This window comes from Erpetoichthys calabaricus, chromosome 1 (genome assembly GCF_900747795.2).
Source record: "Erpetoichthys calabaricus chromosome 1, fErpCal1.3, whole genome shotgun sequence".
Classification (NCBI taxonomy): Eukaryota; Metazoa; Chordata; class Cladistia; order Polypteriformes; family Polypteridae; genus Erpetoichthys; species Erpetoichthys calabaricus.
The window spans coordinates 42,571,264-42,592,197 of NC_041394.2; the positions used below are offsets into that span (position 1 = coordinate 42,571,264).

The 20,934-nt window shown below is 40.0% G+C and overlaps 1 protein-coding gene across 1 annotated transcript in view; it reads left to right on the top strand.

The window, feature by feature from the left end:
• Positions 1–20,934, top strand: part of zgc:110329 (uncharacterized protein LOC550500 homolog) — a 481,581-nt gene that overhangs the window by 412,600 nt on the left and 48,047 nt on the right. Inside the window, exon 6 of the mRNA XM_028798670.2 lies at positions 19,913–19,966. Coding sequence (XP_028654503.2) covers positions 19,913–19,966 — 54 coding nt within the window. The remainder of the gene's footprint in view (positions 1–19,912; positions 19,967–20,934) is intronic.

Sequence of the window (20,934 nt, forward strand, 5' to 3'; positions counted from 1 at the left end):
ATTTCTGTCTCCGCATGCTAGCCTGTCTTCCCACTGCCAGTAAGCTTTTTCCCGACTCTCTACCCATGTCACTTCTTCTTCTTTGGCAAGCCGTGACCTTTATGTCTCTTCTTGGTATAACTTCTGAGCAAAGCAGTGCAATTGCTACTGTGGTCAAGGGTGCTCTATACATCTTCTGGTCAAATCATGATGGCATCTAGGGGCACATTGTGGGATCACAACCTGAGTCGTGCTTGTTCTTTAAAATGGCTTGGCATACAAGGCAGGTGCTGAGCTTCTCATTCTTTGTTTAGAGCAGCAATCTACCATTTGTCCCAAAATAGCATTTTCTGTTGCCAAATGTCATCATGGAAGAGCTGCAGTAACTTTCTTCCAATCCCTTTCTCTTTTAGTTAAACCACAGGGCACTGCTGACATATGCTAGATTGTCTGTCCTCAAGCATGCATAGGGAATGTTGAAGGTTTCTTCTTCTTCCTACACCCACTTTCTTTTTCAGAGGTATTACAGAAGTGATTCCCTAACTGGATATGCCCTAGAATGCCAGGCTGTACCATGCACTAACAGTCCTGCCTGTTAATTCTGGCATGGAGGATATCACAACTCAGTAACAATTAATGTTTTCACAGTTTCTTTCAATGTTTGTTTGTGGCACCAGTATGCACTGCCAATTTAGAATGGATTGTTATGACACACTATAAAGGGGATGCTTACTCTTACTTACTCTTAATACTTTTACTTACTCTTAATACAAAACTGAATGTCTCCAAACAAATGAGTGTGATGCCCCATGCCCTTGGTCCAAGCACATATTAACCTCCAGGCACCTTGTAGTTCATGACAGAGCATCAGTGAGATAATGAAATACACAAACAACTGCATTTGTAGTACCAAAATAAAGCTGTCCTTTATTAAAAGAAGTGTAGTCTTTTATTATAATCATCAGCGTGCACATCTTTATATGTACAAACAGTATCCATGTTGGCTTACACACAGTAAAAAGGAATTTTTTTTTTTTAATTTCCCAAACTGACTTTTCTTCCTTGAAATAGACAGAAACTTATTACAGCCCTTTTGTTCAATCAGCTGCACACCTCCATGGAATACTTGGTGGACCAATCAAAGTACTTCTCAATATCTTCTTATCTACCAAAGTCTTTACCTTATCCTCATAGTTCACAGATCCAATGACAACCACCATATTAATAATAATAATAATTTTTTACATTTATATAGAGCTTTTCTTACTACTCAAAGTGCTTCAGTGAGTGAGGAGCCACTAATACCACCACTAATGCATAGCATCCACCTGGATGATACAACAGTAGCCATTTTTGTGCCAATACACTCACCACACATTATTTGTTGGGTGCTGAAGTGGTGAGAAATAGTTAGCTAATAAGATACAGGGGATAATTAGGGGGGGGGGGGGGGGGGGGGGCAGAATGACTAGGCCATGATGGGCAATTTAGCCTGGACATCAGGATATACACTCGACTCTTTATGAAGGATGCCCATGGATCTTTTATGACCACAGACAGTCAGGACCTTGGTTTTTCATCTCATCCAAAGTATGATACCATTTTTTACAACACAGTGTCTCCATCACTGCACTGGGATCCACATTCAGACCATAGAGTAAGCACCCCCTGCTGGACTCACCAACGCCTCTTCCAGCAGCAACCTAAGCTTTTCCTAAATGGTCTCCCATCCAAGTACTGGCCAGGTCCACACATGCTTAATTTCAGGTGGATAACTTGTTCTGAAGTGCATGTGGTATGGCTGCTGGCCATGCCACTCTACACAGCATGTCGGGAATCCGTTCACTGTACCCAGGTTTCCCTGCTTAATCTTCAGTATGCTCAGCAGGTGTGCTACTGATCTGTAAAGATCATGAACAGAAACCAAAAATGACACTTCTTCCTGTGTCTCACTCAGGCATTATATCCTATCCTAGACACATCTCCATTGACCACAGTTAACACGTTATTAACTTTCCTAATTAGCTTGCACACAATTCTCAGAAGCACCAAACTACTAGATTCAAACCCACAGTCTCACTCATTCACTTGTGTGCAGTCACTACAACTCCAAAGTGCTGGCAATCAGCTCTGCGTTGCCTCCACCACACAGCCATCAAACCCTAAGCTGATACCACCCACCAATCAGGTGATACTCCGGTCTCCAAACCCTACACACACCCCAGAAGAACCTAAAGCCAATGCACGCTCCTATAACTCAACACCCAGGACCACTGTCCTGTAGTAGACACACTCTTAACTATTTATACTCTTTCTAGTATATAAATAGTTTAAAAAAAAAAAAAAAGAGGACAACTAACGGCTCTGTGATATGTCATGTGACAATGAGTGGAATCTTCAGTTTCTAGATACAAACCTCAAGTTCGAGCACATTGAAAACCAAGAATCTAAAGGGCCAAAACCACAGACATTTTTTATACTCCTCATACACCATTGCAGCCCTAATGACTACAGCATCTGTGAGTCCTAGTTTACACCTTAATTCAAAATTATCAACATGCAAGGGAGAAAACAACCCTAAGACATTTACTCTACCTCACTCACTTGCTCTTAACAACAACTGGCAAAGTCCTTCTTTATGGAAACATCTAAGTGGTCACAGCACAGGGGAATTCTACATCTGGAAGTGTGTGCTGTCATTTCTGCCTTGGAGGGACCTTACTTTGTCCTGTGCCATTCATCCACATCCCTACAAGTAATCTTATGTTTCTGTAGTAAAAATCTGTTTATGGACCATTTTTATTGCTGTCTTCTTTTTTCTTTACTTTGTATCTGCTTTGTCCCAGGTATACATATTATTACACACGTGTTTTACTTATATCTACTCTGACTGTGTTCTTAACACATCTATTTCTATTTTTCGTTAGTGATGTCATTTGTGACGCTATCGTAAAGCTTTTCATGATGTTGTTCACCCTGAGATTCCCACACATGCTGTAACACAATGATTGATTCATTCTGTGCTTAATGTTTATACAGTTGGTTGTTCCACTTGAACTGAATGACTTCTGTTTGCTGTACAGAGCAGCCTTAATGAAACAAAACAAATTACAGAAGATATCTCCTCACATTCATTTATTTTGAACAGGGAAGAAAAAAAAATAATATATTTGCTCCCGATGGACTGAAGCGTAGATAGAGCCTGTAGGCGGTGTGTAACAAAGCGTGCTGTGGCTTCAAAGCGTCAGACAAAGGATATCACAAGTAATCAAGCAGTGCTGAAATAAATTAAGAAACCTAGACAGGCATAGCAGGTGCTCCTTGAGAAAAAGGAAAAAGTGTAAGATCACCACGTATCTGCTCGATGTCTGATATGACAGAGGAAGACAAAGTGTGGCAACTACTGTGTGGGCATTTAGAATGGAACAGGAAATAAGATCCAGAACCTGTATCATGATGCGTGGGGGACTTTGGACCACCAGAGAGGCTCAGATTGTATCATATTTAGAGTGTATGATTGGGCTTCTCTGTGTGCCAACCTAACCCAGAATCAAAGTACAAAAAACAAAGCTAAATGAATTCCTTCTATCACTCCCTTTCTCTGCCAGTAACGTCTAAATCAAGGGTTCCCAAACTTTTTTCAGCCGCAGACCCCTTTACCAAAAACTTTTAAAACCGTCAACCCCCTAATTACATGCAATGGTTTTTCATTTCCGCACTTGCTTTGATATGTTCCATAAGACAATGAACAGACATGTTTGTGCTACATGTATTTTCATGCATTCTTACGTGTGACTCTTTTAATGACACATTTTACCTTTTTGTTCGCAAATTTGGTATGTAATGTGTTTTTTTAAATGATTTTACTTCTTAATTAGGTACCTATTGGAATCATAGATATTTTGAAGTAACAAACAAATAGCAGTAGTAAGGGGGTCTATTTTTGCTGTCGTTGACCCCCAAAATTTTTTATTGAAACTATCGACCCCTAGCAAGTTCAAATCGACCCCAGGGGGTCAATATCGACCACTTTGGGAACCCTTGGTCTAAATTAACCCTAGTTTATTAAAGCAAACGTAACTCAAGGAGGGATGATTAAGCAGAGAATGCAAAGTAACAAAATAATACACCAACATCAAAAACCATGTTGCTCTTAGCCTAACTAATACAGGTGTTTAATTCTTGTCTATCAAGTGGGGATGGCTGGTCACTGAGTCCACTATCTAAAATAGTATAGTGCCAGACACAGCAAAAAGACTCTGCTGCTGCCCTCCCACACACCCCAATCCCCCTTTTCCTTTCTTTCTCACTACAAGCCCTCTGCCATTCTGAGCCCCTTACCCATCTCACCTCCACACACTGTGTTGAAATGGTTTTAGGTCAAGGAAAGCAGCATTATACTCCAAACATTCTTTTCTGGCAATCATCAAAAGCATTTCCTGGGATCAGGAGCACCCCCAGAACGTTTTTCCTAGAGTTCTCTCGGCAGCCCCCAGTATTCTTGGGCCCACATGAAAAGGCCAGGCACTCTTAACATTCCTGTTTCCTCTTGTTTCTCACAATAGAGCACAGACTTACACTTGCACCGTATTGGAATCCTGTGCTACCGCTTAAAAGTCTCGGGACATCCTTTGAAGTAAACCTTATGAGAAAGATGTAGGATTCATAATGATCTTATCAGTGTCTTCACCCGGACAATGTATAGAAGTGATCAAGAAGTCTAATGGGATGTTAGGTTATATAGCCCAATGTTCCAGCCCAACATTTGCCTGTGGAATTGCCAGTCGCCAACCATGAACCCACATTGTTTGGGTTACAAAAATGGGTTAACAAGCACCCCTTTAATGCTTTGAGCAACAGAGAAATCTCTCTGCTGTTGTGTACAGGAACAGTTTCTATGCTGTTGCAAGCAATGTGCTTCATGGAGATGTCAACTGAGCTCCCAGTCAGCACCCACTCTGGGGCTACAACCAATGCATAGATTACAAATCAAGGGGAATTATGTCTACGCCATATACATCACTAGTAAAATCTCACCTACAGTATAGTGTGAAATTTTGGAGTCCAAATTACAAAAAAGACACAGAAAACTCCAGAGAAGAGCGACTGGTTGATTCAATGACTGATAGTTATGAGCTATGAGGAGAAACTGAAGGACTTGAACCTTTTCAGAGGTCACATGATTTATTGTGTTTAAAATTATAAAAGGAGTTTGTTCAGTGGATCAGGGCTGTTACTTAAATGAGCTCTTCAACAAGAACACAGGGATGCAGTTGGAAAATTGTTAAGTTAAATTCCAAAAATGTTCAAAAGTTTTTTTTCACACAGAGAACCACAGACACGCAGAAAAAAATTCCCAAGTAGAGTGATAGAGAGTAGGACTTTAGGGACTTTCAAAACTCAACTTGATGTTATTTTGGAGAGATTACTGCAATTGGATATGATTAGCAAGCTTTGTCAGAATGCATAATCTTTCCTTGTCAAAAATTTACTAATGTTCTAAAGAGGTGACCATTGATATTCCTATTGGTATATTTATGAGGCAAGCTGTGCACCCACATTGCTTGGCTCATCTCCTGAAATACGGGCTCTTCCAGGTTTTTGCCCTGCTACTCTAATCTCTTTTTCCTGCCTTTAACACCATTGCTTTGTCAAAACCGGTAAAGGAAAAGAGATCCAGAGACAAACAGACACAATGGAGGGAGGGCACTGCTGTATTGGAGATACCTGGATTTTGGATTGAATTCATTACATTTAGTTTGGAACAAGAAAAGTGATGCAGTTACTAAGAGTCATAATGTAGGGAGGACACTTTTATATTAAATGGAGCTCAGGGCATTTGATGAGTGTGAGATACTGAGGTCCAGGTGAACAGCATTGTCTGAAAAGACATAGGCCTGTTCAGGAAATAACTGGAAAGGTCTGTCCTTGGTTTGAATCATCATGAATGTGTTGAGGGACATGACCTGGCACTATGACCTGAACCTTCATTGCTCTCCAGGGTGTACATTATGCACCCAACACATACCCTAGAGATTAAGCAAACAGTACAAGAACATTTCTATGAGACTTGAGAATTACCAGGATATGGGACTGCTTAATAGATTCAGACATACTGAGGAGACCCCAGAAGTAAATCAGGTCAGGGGCTTGTAATACAACCACATGGGATAAAATGTACCAACAGGAAAGAATTGCATGTTCAGAATGATGGGCTGGATGATCTCAGAGGTGCTTCCCTGTCTTCCCCACTGCCAAAGAGAAGCATGACAGCAGGTTTTAATTTTGTTTCTTTTCTTTGATTTTCTTTAAATGAGATGTTGCTAAAGTTTCTGGACTCAAATCACGTTGTTGGAGACCAGTAGCAGTAAAATGGAGCCTAGTTAGAGTAGCCATGAAGCAGGGAGGATGTAAGTGAGTTTGATTTTATTGTACATGTCTATAGAAGGGGGCCACAAATGTATTACAACCAATACACTCTTTGAGTTTAAAAGGTTTTCTGAAGATCCGGTGCTCTTACCCTGAACCCAAGACCACTTGTCACACCAAGACTGGGTCAGTGTGGAGCTCTAAAAGTTTCTGTTTTGACAAAGCCTGCACTAGCTCTGAAGGGGCTCGTTGTAATCAGGCCAGGCATTCTGGTGATTGCTAACTTTCTTTTTCAGTTGATGGCAGACTGGAGGGCTGAGGACTCCTGTCTTGCCGCAGACCGGCATGATTAATTGTGCTGACTTCTGTTGACAGGGCAACATTTATATCTAATGGTGTATTGGCACCCCTGCTTCACAATACATCATGTTAGACTAACCCGGTGCCCTATGATACATATAAATATGGAGCCCAAAGTGCTTGAGTAATGAGCTCAGCCCTGAATGTACACCACAATTTCATACACACAAAAACACTGACAGGCGTGTTATGCTTTGCAGAAGCTTTAATAAAGGTTAAGTGGCACCCTCCTGCTTTACAAAGTAGCTCTCGACAGAGCTGCAGATACGTCAGCCAGGCTCTTCCTTCACAGCCACTGTTTGTTTGCCTGAATGACCAATTGAGTGGTCTGCATCTCATTCAGTCTATCTGCCCTCCTTTCGCTGCTTTTTCAGTTTTATTATCTCCATTGTCTGCCTCCTTCAGTCATTCCATCTCTTTTGCTGTTGAGCTCCCATCTATCACATGCTGCATTTAAATTCCAATTAGCATTCCAGTCTTTTGCAGAATGGTCTGACATTTTGGTTTGGACATGACTCAAGTAAACACCTTATTTCACAAAACATAGTCTTCCAATACCACTATGTGTACCCCAACCATTATCTAAACTGCTTCATCCAGGTTCATGGAGTATTTCAATTATGCAAAGCCAGAATTTTCGTATAAATCTAATAATCAGAAAATAGAGAGCATATATGCACCTTGTACTGCTTATAGCATATAAATGTGCATCCATATTACTAACCGAGAATGGTAAACCGGATGGAATGGACGCAGGTACACGGCAATGGGACCATGAGACGTACTGCGCAGGCGCGTACAGCGCACGTCTCATAAACCGCAAGCGAAGTCGTATCCACCGCGCACGAAGGAGTCACGGCCCAAAAACGAAAGAGCTCAACTGACGTGAATGAGAAACGAAGCAACAACGCGCCCATAGCTAACGACTACCGACACAGCCACACAAACAAGAGGATTCTGCGCTGCGGCCCAGATTCAAATGGAAGAGGCCACGGAGGCCCCACAGGTCCACAAAGATGGTACGGAGTGAAGGCGCAGGTGTCACCGCCATATTGTGAGTGGCACTACTGCAGAGTGAAGTTAGGAATAATGTGCTGCTTGGGATTGTACAAACCGCTGAACGCTTTACACCAAATTCAAACACAATACAGCTCAACGATACAAACACGAGCCCACCTGGATAAGATCAATGAATGCAGGCACCTACAACGCGCGTCTGAAACTGCGGAAGCACAGCAGGCACGGGTTCAAAACGAACAAGCTCGACTGACGGATATACAAACACAAGCCAGCCTGGATAAAATCAATGAACACAGGCGCCTACAACACGCATCTGAAATGCCGCGGGCAAAGCGGGCACAGCTCCAAAAACGAACGAGCTCGACTAATGTATTTCAGGATACCCAACGCCGGGGGTAGGCGAGCAAAGCGAGCAGGGAGCGGAACCCCCTTGTAGACTTATAAGGCCCTTAGTGTCACATGTACAGAGGAGAGTGAAATTCTGTCTTGCATGTTCTCATCAACACCCTCTTGTGCCACGATTAGTGAGTAATTAGTGAGTAATGATCCTACAGACACACAGCAGGTTAAGCTATGTCTCTATCTTTGTCTGTCTGTCTGTCCTTCTGTTTTCTCTTGTATGGCATTTCTTCAGCTACTGTATCTTTATGCTGACCTGGATATCAATGAGTTCAACTCACTCTTTCTATTTATGATTAAAATGTTAGACAGGCATTATGCAGGCATTCGTTTCTTTCTGTCTTTTGTGATAGATAGATAGATAGATAGATAGATAGATAGATAGATAGATAGATAGATAGATAGATAGATAGATAGATAGATAGATAGATAGATAGATAGATAGATAGATTGTAATAAGTGTATATGTTTAATGTCACTGTGCTCTGTACAAATATTTTATAAATCTACTTTTTTTTCTACTCACATGTACAGCTAATACAAAGCCAGGTTTATCAGAGGGGCTCATCATTTAGAACTGCTAGGCAAGCATTAAAAGGCAAGACAGGAACAACTGCGAAATGGGAAACGTGCACTATTTTTCATCTGTCAGCATGAAATTGTATCCTCTTTGCCTTGTTTGGAATTGTATTATTCAACTAAGTGGGGGCCTGCACATGAAAATAGGGTATAAAGCCTTGGGACATTGCCCGGCACACCTTTGAAGCCGACAGACGGATGGGATATAACGTCATCCGATCTGGAAAATCCTTCCAACGCAGCGACGAAAATGGCAGACACTATACATCGGGCCCCCACTCCCAAAGGTCTTGTCATGGCTTCCTTCGTCTGTTATGCCGTGTAATCATTCATTACAGAAAGCTAAGTTATTTCTCCTATGTGATTTCTTACCACCGTATCACTAAGGGAGGTGTATCATCTTTTTATATTATATCTACATAGTTTCGGGTTATGTTACATGCCGCAATTACAAAAGAACTTATTCCAACAAGAGAGCCAGCGCCCCCCTACTGAATAGATAGATAGATAGATAGATAGATAGATAGATAGATAGATAGATAGATAGATAGATAGATAGATAGATAGATAGATAGATAGATAGATAGATAGGAAAGGCACCATATACCATAGATAGATACTGTAGTGTGATTGGTCAAAAATGCTCAATGCATAGCTATTTAGAAAAACTAAGAAATACTAGAAAAGTTAGGGGTGTATATCTGGAAGATGAAAAGAAAAATACAATAATAATAATAATAATCAGGATTCTGTTTTTGAAGTCTAAATTGAGTTTCATGTTGTTTTGACAAAATTTTATTTTTATCCTATCGTTTTGCGTTGTTAATGTGATATGTGATTGTGATCATCGGGGTAATAATGTCAAGGAAGTGACAGTATAAATATAGCAGCAGTTTCAGTGCTCGCTATCATTTGGTGGATAAACAATGTCTCTAAATCCTTTAGTATATTTAGCTTTATTTCCAAGTAGGTCCTAGTGTTTGGTTTGGTTATGACTTTGCTTTTTGCTTTTTTACTCTGGATTTTCATTTCATCCTTCTGTTCATTGTTGCTAGTTACAACCAATCTGGAGTTTGGACCCCTGCCTATTCTGGCTACTTTTTCATGCCCTGGTCCCATTGATTGTTCACAAAAATTTTGGGGCAGTCTTTTGTACTTTAACAGGAGGAAATATTGCTTTTAACACATTTTATAACTTACAACAGCAACAATCCTCCCAAATACACACAAAGAATTAACAAAAATAAATCTTGCAGCTTGACTAACAATAACATGGCAGTCCCAGTGAGGCCTTATACAGGCCTATTGCTGTTAGTGTAAAGGAGCCCCCATGGCGTTTCTTGACACACTTCTGCTGAATGATTCGTCATCTGTCATTTGTTCTGTGTATTGTATTGTATTGACCCCCTTCTTTTGACACCCACTGCACGCCCAACCTACCTGGAAAGGGGTCTCTCTTTGAACTGCCTTTCCCAAGGTTTCTTCCATTTTTCCCTAGTTTTTTTTGGGAGTTTTTCCTTGTCTTCTTAGAGAGTCAAGGCTGGGGGGCTGTCAAGAGGCAGGGCCTGTTAAAGCCCATTGCGGCACTTCTTGTGTAATTTTGGGCTGTACAAAAATAAACTGTATTGTATTGTATTGTATCTGAAAGTTCTCAGTGAAAGTGAGTCAGAGAGAGGCTATGCAGCATTGTTCATAATGACACTCAGTTTTGTCTTCATTCTCTCCTTTGCTACGCCCTACTGTGGGTGTGGAGTGTGTCCCATAACTGAGCCTGCAGTTTTAATCAGTTTGTTGATTCGGTGGGCCTCTCTCGAAGTGATGTTACCAGCTCAGCACACCACAGCATAGAAAATTGCACTGGTCATCCCAGAGTTATAGAAGATGTGAAGGGTGTCACTACCCACATTAAATGAATGAACGCACAGGTAACAGAGACACCAGTTTAACAGATTAATTTTTTTCTTTATTAGCAATGCATGGTTAATTTGCCTTATGGTTAATAATAAGAAATAATAAAAAAATGTAAATGGTTGAGAATGAAATGAGTTAAAATAACGTAATAAATGAAGAGGCTTCTGTGCACTAAAAGTCCTGACAGCACTAAATATATTAATGAATTTTTAAAAAGTACATAGTCACATTATTATCAGTTTCTGAGATGGGAGGTAGATAGTTTGAGCAAGACTTCTTGAAGAAAAAGGTTGCAGATGAGACACCCTAATGGCGTGGATTTTGTTTCACACATTTTTTTAGCAAAGCAAAATTCCAAGTTTCACAGCACATTCAGTTTTATGCAACTCATTGCTTGCTGTGATGGACATCAATAATCACAAAGTTGTCCTCAGTGTGGCTACTTTAACTGGCCACATGAGCTCAGCCTGAGCCAACAATTCAATCTACAAAAACAACAAGTTAAAATCACCAGGACATAAAAAGAAAGTGAAAAGCAAGGATGAGAGAACTGAACAAATGTGGCTGAGATGAGTAACTTGCTCTGGGCAATTGGTGACCACCACAGCTTGCCAGCACTGAAAAAGAGGTGATGACCAAGGGGGCTGTTGGCACAGCCATAGTACATGCTTTCTGTGCACACTTCTGTCCAGATGTTTTCCTCTCTGTTTAAGTACCACTCAAGTTCCTTTTCCTTTAACTGCTGCAGTTAATTATCTGTCACATTTATTTTATTTGTCATCTTACATATTTCTTTAATATCTGTATGTCATTCAGGCAAGTTTAATAATTAGCTTTGTCACTCTGTTATTGTGCATGGCACCTAAGGTTTCTTTGCTAGAAAGTGGGTGTCTGCCTGCCATTTAATTATCTGCTGCCTCCGCCTTTTGTAGATGGCATCTGTGCAGAGTAAGTGTGTTAAGAAAACGGAATGGCTAATGATTATTTGTCTGCTTGAAGACAGTTCTGGCTTGAATCTTGGCAGTTTATTCAAGTGTCTGATAAAACACCTCAAGTTCATGTCTATTGTAATTTGTGAATATTACATATGACATGTTCACAAGGGAAGCTTTGGGGTCTGCCTGCCTGGATTTGAACATATGTGATGTAAGTGGCTTTGCAACAAGCATGGTCAAGAGCGGGTAGAAAGAGGACACGCAGGAATAGGAATAAGAGCAGGAATGGTGCAAATAATAATACTCTCCATGCTCTATCTACCAGCTCCAGAGTTTAGGGGGCTAAACTGATTTGTCAAGATGTGATGTCCTGTCCAAGATCAGATCATCAACTGGAGTAGTTTTAAGACAAGTAAGGGAATGAAGTAAGGATTTGTTCTCTTAGTGATCTCACAGGGGTCCAGCTAACAGCAGTATGGCTGACTCCAGTCATCAAAATGAATTTGCACATATTACTGCAGTTGTGTTCTGATCCTTTATTGGTCCTCACAAGTCTACTCTTAGATGGAAGGCGGAGAAAATTGAGAAGTCAAGTCAAGTAACCTTATTGTCATACCATTCATACATATTACTGCAGCTGTGAGATATGGCCGGCCATTCATCCCGGCCAACACCCCCCAGGCTGCCAGATGGCACCCTCCTTGAAGCATGGAGATGCCCCGGATGCCAGCAGGGAATTATGGACAGTGGACGTTTAATGCACAGCCCTGCTGAATACCATGGGGGCCGCCAGGAGTCGCTGCAGGGAGGCCCAGGACTATTATGTGCCCTATAACCCGGAAGTGCGTCTTAGACACAGCGACAGAGGGAATGACGTACTTCCGGGTTGAAAAAGAAGAGTTTTTGATCTGACCCGGAGGTGCTAGGAAGTCACATGGACTGAGGGTTCAAGGTCTATAAAGGACTCTGGGAAATACCACACGGACGAACTGAGCTGGGTGGAAGTGTGGCAACGCGTCTGGGAGTAGAGGATTGATTATTGCTAGTATTGTATTGTTTATTATTGAGTATTGTGGAGAGGAGGGTGCTTTGTGCACATTTATTATTATTAATGAAGCCATTTTGGACTTTTACCTTGTGTCTGGCATGGTGTCTGAGGGTTCAAGGGAGCGAAAGCGCCCCTATCTGTCACACAGCATACAGTGGCACAAAATAATACCACATCTTCTTTTTTTTTTTATCAGTCACTTAAATTAACTACCACGATTCACGTCTAAACTGTTTTCAAACAGACAAAAAACTCATTCATGAAGAACATTCAGTTTTGTGCAGAATGTATCAGGGGACTGCTTAGCAAACAACCGTGACTCTTTTAAAAGAATGGAGTTATTATTATAATAATGCACAAAGTGGCAACATATTGCATGTTAGTCAGACAAGCAAATCAGAATTTCACTGTTTTTGTACCCTATTGAGTCCTTTTTTGTTCCTACTAACACATAGAAACCTAGTCTGCAGTTGGTAGTGTTAAGGGAACAATATTGGCATCAGCAACCACTGTGAGTCCAGAGCAGTCACTCTTAAAGTGTTTTGGACTGAAGACCAAGGTCAAGATTACTTTATTGTCATCAGCATCCATGTACACAAACATAGTGAGATGAGACCACGTATCTCCATGAGCCCTGGTTCAAAACATAGAAACATGCAACAAGGAGCAAGGTGCGACCGAAACAATACCATAAATAGAACAATACAATCATATGACAGTATAGTGTGAAAGGGATTTAAATAATATTGCACTATAAGTAAGATATTGTGCAGAGGCAATTTGCAGCACTGAACCATTTCGAGTGAGTGATAAGTATAAGGTTATCTACAGTAAGCACATAACAGGACATAAGTGTGACTGTTGTAACGGTAAACAGAAGATAAAGTGCAGGTGATGTTAAAAAAAGTCCAAAATGTCTGGAATAATGACAGGTCCGCGGCTGGGAAATTAGGAGCCCGTTTTAAATAAAAAAATAAATAATTGAATGCCCAGTTCAGTCTCGGTGGGAGTGCATGCTCCTGCAGCTGTGGTCTGTCTCAGTTGCTTCATCAGCCTTCTGTGCACTCACGCAGTCCTGAAGTGCTCAGATGGCCCCCTCAGGCCACACCTAGCAATGGGTGCAAGGCAAAAACCAACTCTGGGAGGGTGCCAGTCCATTTCAAGGCTTCAGATCAATATGAATTCTCTTTTTCTTGTCTGTTATATATCATGGTTATACTGTAATGATAGTCAAGTATCTGTTCTTTACATTTAACTTTCTACTTTGATTAGACATTTAATGTGAATGGTGTGTTTTACTGAGTTGGGGTACGGCCAATATACAATAACCTGTGTCTTCATGGTCATCTCCATTTATCCTTGTGCAGTTTTTTGTAGACCTGTCAGCTCTCAACTACAAAAGCCATTATGATGGCTTTGTCCTGGAGGAGGCAAGAACATTTTTTAAAGCAGAACATGCCAGGATGAGGCATGTAAGAACACTGAAATTATCACTGTGACACACAGTCACATTCATTTAATAATTTAATATGAAATGTGATTAAAGGCAATTGAAAAGTCATCTGAACAGCATATAGCTGAAAAAGGCTTGTGTAGTCTGCACTGATAGTACTAAGAAAGAATATGTGCTTGATCTGGGCAGAACATGGAAATGATAGATAGATAGATAGATAGATAGATAGATAGATAGATAGATAGATAGATAGATAGATAGATAGATAGATAGATAGATAGATAGATAGATAGATAGATAGATAGATAGATAGATAGATAGATAGATAGATAGATAGATAGATAGATAGATAGATAGATAGATAGATAGATAGATAGGAAAGAAAATATATACAATAGATAGATACCGTAGTGTGATTGGCAAAAAATTCCCAATGCATAGCTATTTAGAAAAACTAAGAAATACTAGAACAGTTAGGCGTGTATATATGGAAGATGAAAAGAAAAATACAATAATAATAATAATACAAGAATTAAAGTGCAGAAAGCAACACTCTCCCCATTCACCTGAAAGCAAACTAAAAGCAAACCAAAAAAAAAAAACGATTTCATATTAAGTGCAAAATCCACAACTGAACACAATATAATAATAATAATAATAATAATAATAATAATGATTATGATGTTTACTGTTACATATTGAGCTGTGTTTTCACTTCCCAAAGGCAGTTCAATCTCACACAGATAGTATTGTAACTAATGCTGGATCATCTGCACTTTTGCACTAGTGTTGTATCTAACAAAACACTTTCTAAGTGATTGACTGCTTAATCTGAGCAGTTCTTCCTCAGGTTGATGTCCTTCCATCTTGCAGACCCTTTTTGAGGTTTTGGCATTGCCCCTCTGCAGCTGGAGCAGCTTGTAAACTTTGAAAAAGACATCTTTGAATTCTTTTAATTTCAGGAAGACAAAAATCGTGTCAGACGTCTGTGGATGTTTTTTTTTAAGTATGCTGTTTGCTATTTTGAAAGACTCCATTGTTGCTTCTACAAGTTGAAAAATAAAATGCTCTTGAAAGGACTATTCTGTGTTTTATTTGCAGAACTCTGAACCCAAAACATGACACTGTATGCAAAGCAACATATCCCAGATTGACTGACTGACCAGAAATTCCTGGCTATTTGCAAGGAAAAATGTCTTTCAATCATGGATCGAGCTTGTGGACCTGAGGACAATATAACCCAGTCTCAATGAAAAGTGAACTTAATTTTGTAAAAATTATAGAAAGCCATGATGATGTTTCTTTTTAACAACAGAAAAGGGTAGCTTTTAGTGGCAGTCTGTGCCAGTTGCAGAATAGCACAGATAGCAGCAAGTCCTATTGCAAGTCCAGTAGCGTGATGGTTCCAGGACCACCAGTTTCCTTTTTGATCTTATGTCCTGCACTATTCTTTAAGCCCTTTTCAAAACAAACCTGTAAAATTATTTATCTAAAAATGTGAAATTATCACTGCAGTTCATAAGTCCAGTAATATTGTTGTATGCATTTCTGTGTTCCTTTTTGTGCTATCATGGGTAGTGGGTTTATCTTTTCCACAGTAATAAATAATAAAATGGCTTGCACTAATAATATAAAGAAATACTGTTCCTGTTCTAGTATGTTCATTATGACTGGCTATGACTACAGGCTCGATAGGAGAAGACATTATGCAGTCTGATGGCTGTGGACAAACAAAGAACCCCAGTGGTGCCTTTTAGTACACTTTGGTGAAATAAATGACTTTATATGCTCCAGAACAATATGTCACATGGAAAGCATCAGCCTCCAGCTTTACCATCATCATCTTCCCTGCCACTGCCTCCAGTGCGCCCAGAGTTCGTCCTCTACTACAGCTCAGGTGTTTGGCACCCCCTGTGCTGCTGTTATTTCCCCATCTGACCACAGCATTCAGCGGTGCACTGGCCACTGTTGACAAGTAGAGCAGGCCCAGCAGCTTGTCACACACATAAAAACATCTGAACCTCCTGAAATTGTAGAGCCTGCTCTGTGCCTTATTGTACAGCAGGTCTCTGCTATCCACACCATCCAGTCTACTGTTTATAAGTCTGCAGTACCTCAACCTCCTGTCCTATTACAGTGACTAATCTCTGGTTATTGACAATTCTTTTGTCCTGGTAATGTGCACTTATAGGTAGTTCTCCTTGAACTACATGACTGTACTCCACCACTTTTTTGCAGTCCTCCTCATCTCTGTTGTCGATATTAAGGTGTGAGCAGTTGCCGTACCCAATATGTCTAGTGAATCCAAGTATATTAAATCGCAGCCATCTACAGCTGCCAGATGTGTTAAATCAGCTAAAGACAGGAAAGGAAAATACACTTAACTGACCTACTGGAAGGAATTGAGCTTACAGAAAGAAAAGCAAACACAATTTGATGAGAATTTCAAGTCAATGAGATGAGACAGAAGGTCAAGCAAATACACTTTCAGAGAAGATATGGCTGGATCTGCTGATATTAGAATGGGGGTGTCGATACAATAAAGAAGAGAGAATGTGTTGATAATAGAGAAGTGATGGCAACATAACAAAATATAAGTAGACAGGCCATGTTAATAATTGAAGCGCGTGAAAGGGATCTTCTGCAGTGAATTGATGACTTTGGAAATTAAAAATTGAATATAGTTAATAAATACATTTAATATACTTAACAGCAACATGCATACATAGAAGGAGGCACCTGTTAATGCAGTGAAAAACACAAAGGAAGCAAAGGTGTCACTCTTCCAGTATAGATATCAAGTCCTTCACCATCTGTATTTCTCTTCTGCAGATGACATTTTTGGCTCTAGCAGTTCCATCCATCCTTTTAATAAGCCCCTCACCCACTATAGGGTCATGGAGAGCTGTTACCAATCCTTGTTAACATTCTGCACAAGACATAAAACCAGACTCTCGATGAGACAACACTCCGTGACGACAGGGGCTTATTCACTCGTACCAGGCACATCTACAGTTGCCAGTTTATCAAATCTGCCCATCTTTGGCATGTGTTTTGTTTTTTTTTTTCTATTAACTTCGCCTACCACTTTAATTCTATGAGGTCTCTGTCATTTCCTGAACGACTGCCAAAGATGTACACACACATTTAGTAATTGAGTGTTTTGTCTCGTAGACACATCTAGATCACAGTAAATTGTTTGTCAAGGGTTTTAGGTGCATTTCAAATTTAACAGCATTGGTTTTTTTTTAGATAGACTTAAAAGGAAATAACCTTTTTAACCCTTCAGAGGGAAATGGCACTTTGAGAGTCTGAGGGGACAACAGCGTGGGTGGCTTGATGATATGAAGTGCTTAGTGCTATCACTTCACAGTTCCTGGAGACTCGGTTCACATTCTGCATTGGGCAGAGTCTGTATGGAGTTTAAATGTCCTACCCATGTTCTAGTAGAATTATCTCTACATGGTGCAGAGACCAACACCAAGACTGAACATATAAAGCTGCTCTTAAGTCAGAAACATAAGGGTAATATTAACAGGAGTCAGACATTACCAAAAATTTGGAGAATGACTGCAGAGAACATCAACCCTTGGTGAACTTGTCTTATTTTTTAAAAGTATGGACCCCACTATCTTGCAATTAGTAGCATATACCTTACATGCTGTATGTTCTTGAAATCATTATGTTAAAAATGTGCAAAGTGTTATTACTGTATATACTCACGTATAAGTTGGGTCTTTAAACCTTTAAAATCGATCATAAAATCAGACTCCGACTTATACACCCATTCAAAAAATCTTCTTTCTCACCCATTGCACACCCAACTTGTGGGGCATATGCACTAACAACATTCATCATCACACCTCCAATTTTCAGCTTCATAATCATTACTCTGTCCGACATTCTTTTCACCTCCAAAACACTCTTGACATACTGTTCCTTCAGAATAATCCCTACTCCATTTCTCCTCCTATCCACACCATGATAGAACAATTTGAATCCACTTCCAATCCACCTGGCCTTACTCCCCTTCCATTTAGTCTCTTGCACACACAATATATCAACCTTCCTTCTCTCCATCATATCGGCTAACTCTCTCCCCTTACCGGTCATACTGCCAACATTCAAAGTTCCTACCCTCAGTTCCACTTTCTTTACTTTCCTCCTCTCCTCCTGCCTCCGGACACGTCTCCCCCCTCTTCTTCGGCCAACAGTAGCCCAATTTCCGCCAGCACCCTGTTGACTAACAGTACTGGTGGCAGTCGTTGTTAACCAAGGGCTCAAACGATCTGGTATGGAAATTTGTATTGTTGTCCGCATATTGATTCGGCAAAATTTTACACTGGATGCCCTTCCTAATGTAACCCTCCCCATTTATCCGAGCTTGGGACCGGCACAAAGAAACACACTGGTTGGTGCATCCCCTGTGGCTGGGTTAATAGATACATGTATATACAGTACATATTTCTCAGTTTCTTCAAAACACAGATCTTGTCTCCACATATATAATTAAATACAAATGTTAATGCATTACCCCCATTAACTAAGTGCACTCCTCCTCCACCACACATACATTCAGATAAAGATCTGATATAAATAAATTACTGGTATTGTACCACCATTACACCCCACTACACTCCTCCTAGATAGATACATAGAACACTATACACTATAAAGACACTATAAAATAGTTAATTAGTTAGTTAGTTAGTATTCTGCCCAGAGGGCAAGAGAAAATTAGAATGACTGGAAGAAAAGACATAGAGAAAAAAAACATAAAAGAATCAAGGGTCTGAAGCAGGAGAACAAAAACCCACCAATTATCAAAGTCAAAAAGCGCAAGACAAAAGTTCATAAACAATAAAAAACAATCACAAATTGTGTGAGGTTTTTTATGGTGGCTGGAGTTTCAATTCTGCCACCAACCTCCAGGTTTTTCCCAGCAAGTTGGAGGGCCTACATGCAGGGCTGGATGCAGATTAACATCATACCCAGGATGCAGCAATTGCAGGTTAAGGGCTTTGCTCAAGGGCCAAACAGAGCAGAGTCCCTTTTGGCATTTACGGGATTCGAACCGGCAACCTTCCAATTGCCAGTGCAGATCCTTAGCCTCAGAGCCACCACTCCACCCATAATACAGCTGAACGAGAAACAAAATGATAGCGGAAAACAACCCAAATCAAAAATGAACTTTAGAAGGAAGTACTTTGTCAAAAACCTCTATAACGGGGTGCAGCTCAATACTAGAGCCAGAAAATAACCTGTAAATAATTTAAAATAAGTCCCAGGATCCAGGTAGATAGATAGATTGATTGATTGATTGATTGATTGATTGATTGATTGATTGATTGGAAAGGTGCTATGATAGATAGACAGATTGATAGATAGAGAGCAAGTAACTAAGTACTTTATTTTTCCCAAGGAGGAAATTTAACTTTTTACAGAAGCTAAAGAACTATTATAACAAACACCACCAACAACAATCCCCCTCAAATACACTCAAAGAATTACAAAAAAGAATAAAACATCTGACTTGGCTAATGATAGGTGGGCAGTCACAGTGGTGCATTATAAAGACATTTTGCTGTAGATACAAAGTGTTTCTTGAAATGTTTCAGTTGAATTTTTAGAATTGTCATTTAAATTAATCCTACATGCCTTTAAAAAGAAGCCAGAATACCTGGAAAAAAACTCATGTGGACACAGGAGAACACTGGAATTTGTCCCAGCACTCTCAAACTGTGAGATAGCAGCATTAACCAGTATGCCACCATTCCATGTAATACAATGAAATATAATGGGACACTCCTTAACTAACCTCTTTTTCTGTATCTTTGTTTTTCTTTTTTCTTTTTGCAGGAAGCTGGGGCAGTTGTTAATACACTCTGCGGATACAAGACTCTGGATAAAGAGGTGAGTTGCTCTTAGGGTTCAAGTAGAAGTACTACAGCCTGTGCTTCCTAATGAGTGGTCCTTCTAGTCAAGATTCAAAAACTCAGACATAGCCTGAATGAATCACTTCCTAAATTCTTTAAGATGCTAGCAATTGACCTTTTATTCCTGCCTTTTCTTGAGAGAATGTTAGGAAGCTGATCGTGATTAACTTCTAATTCTGCCCTGGCCTGACCCATTCCTTTAGGATTCAGAGCAGTGACCGCTTAATCCGTCACCAGAATAGCCTCTCAAATTAAGTAGGGGCCTGCTTTATGTTGACATTTAGTGCTTTCTCTTTTTGTCTGCCAATGGAGCTTGGAGATCTGCAGGGAAATCAGGTTATTTGTGGATCTGGCATGTTCCAATTGGATTTCTGCAGTATTTCGGAATAATGTGAAGCAACAAAACAGCAGACTTAGATAAAAGCAGACAACAAACTTAGCAGTCAGACATCTAATAAGGTGTTGAGTAATGTTATTAAAGAACAGACACAGATTTAGCATTCTTCTGTTCTTTCGTACATGACTGCCTCCTATATTTAAGCATTTTACTTTCTTTGATCAGTTATTCAGGAGCAGAATTACCTTTCCAGTTGTCATTATACTGTGTGCAAGGACATTTGTTCTATTTCCCTCTCTATGTAAATACTGACATTTGTTTATTGTTTGTCTTATTATTATTTTTATTATTATTATTTTATTTTTTTATAGTTTATATTTTGTTCCCCGATGGGTTAGATGACTAGTTTAGGGTCAGAGGCAGGAATTGAACTGGCAATCTTATGGTTTAACGTCCACTGCCTTTGAAACTATCAGGATTTCAGACAGTTTTCTTCCACAATAATGCAATATTCGAAGAAGCACTACTGACGAAAGTGTGGTGCAGTTGGGGGTCCCTGTAGTGGGCTCTGAGCACTCCAAGAGAGAGTGAAGAAGGCATATTTCCTT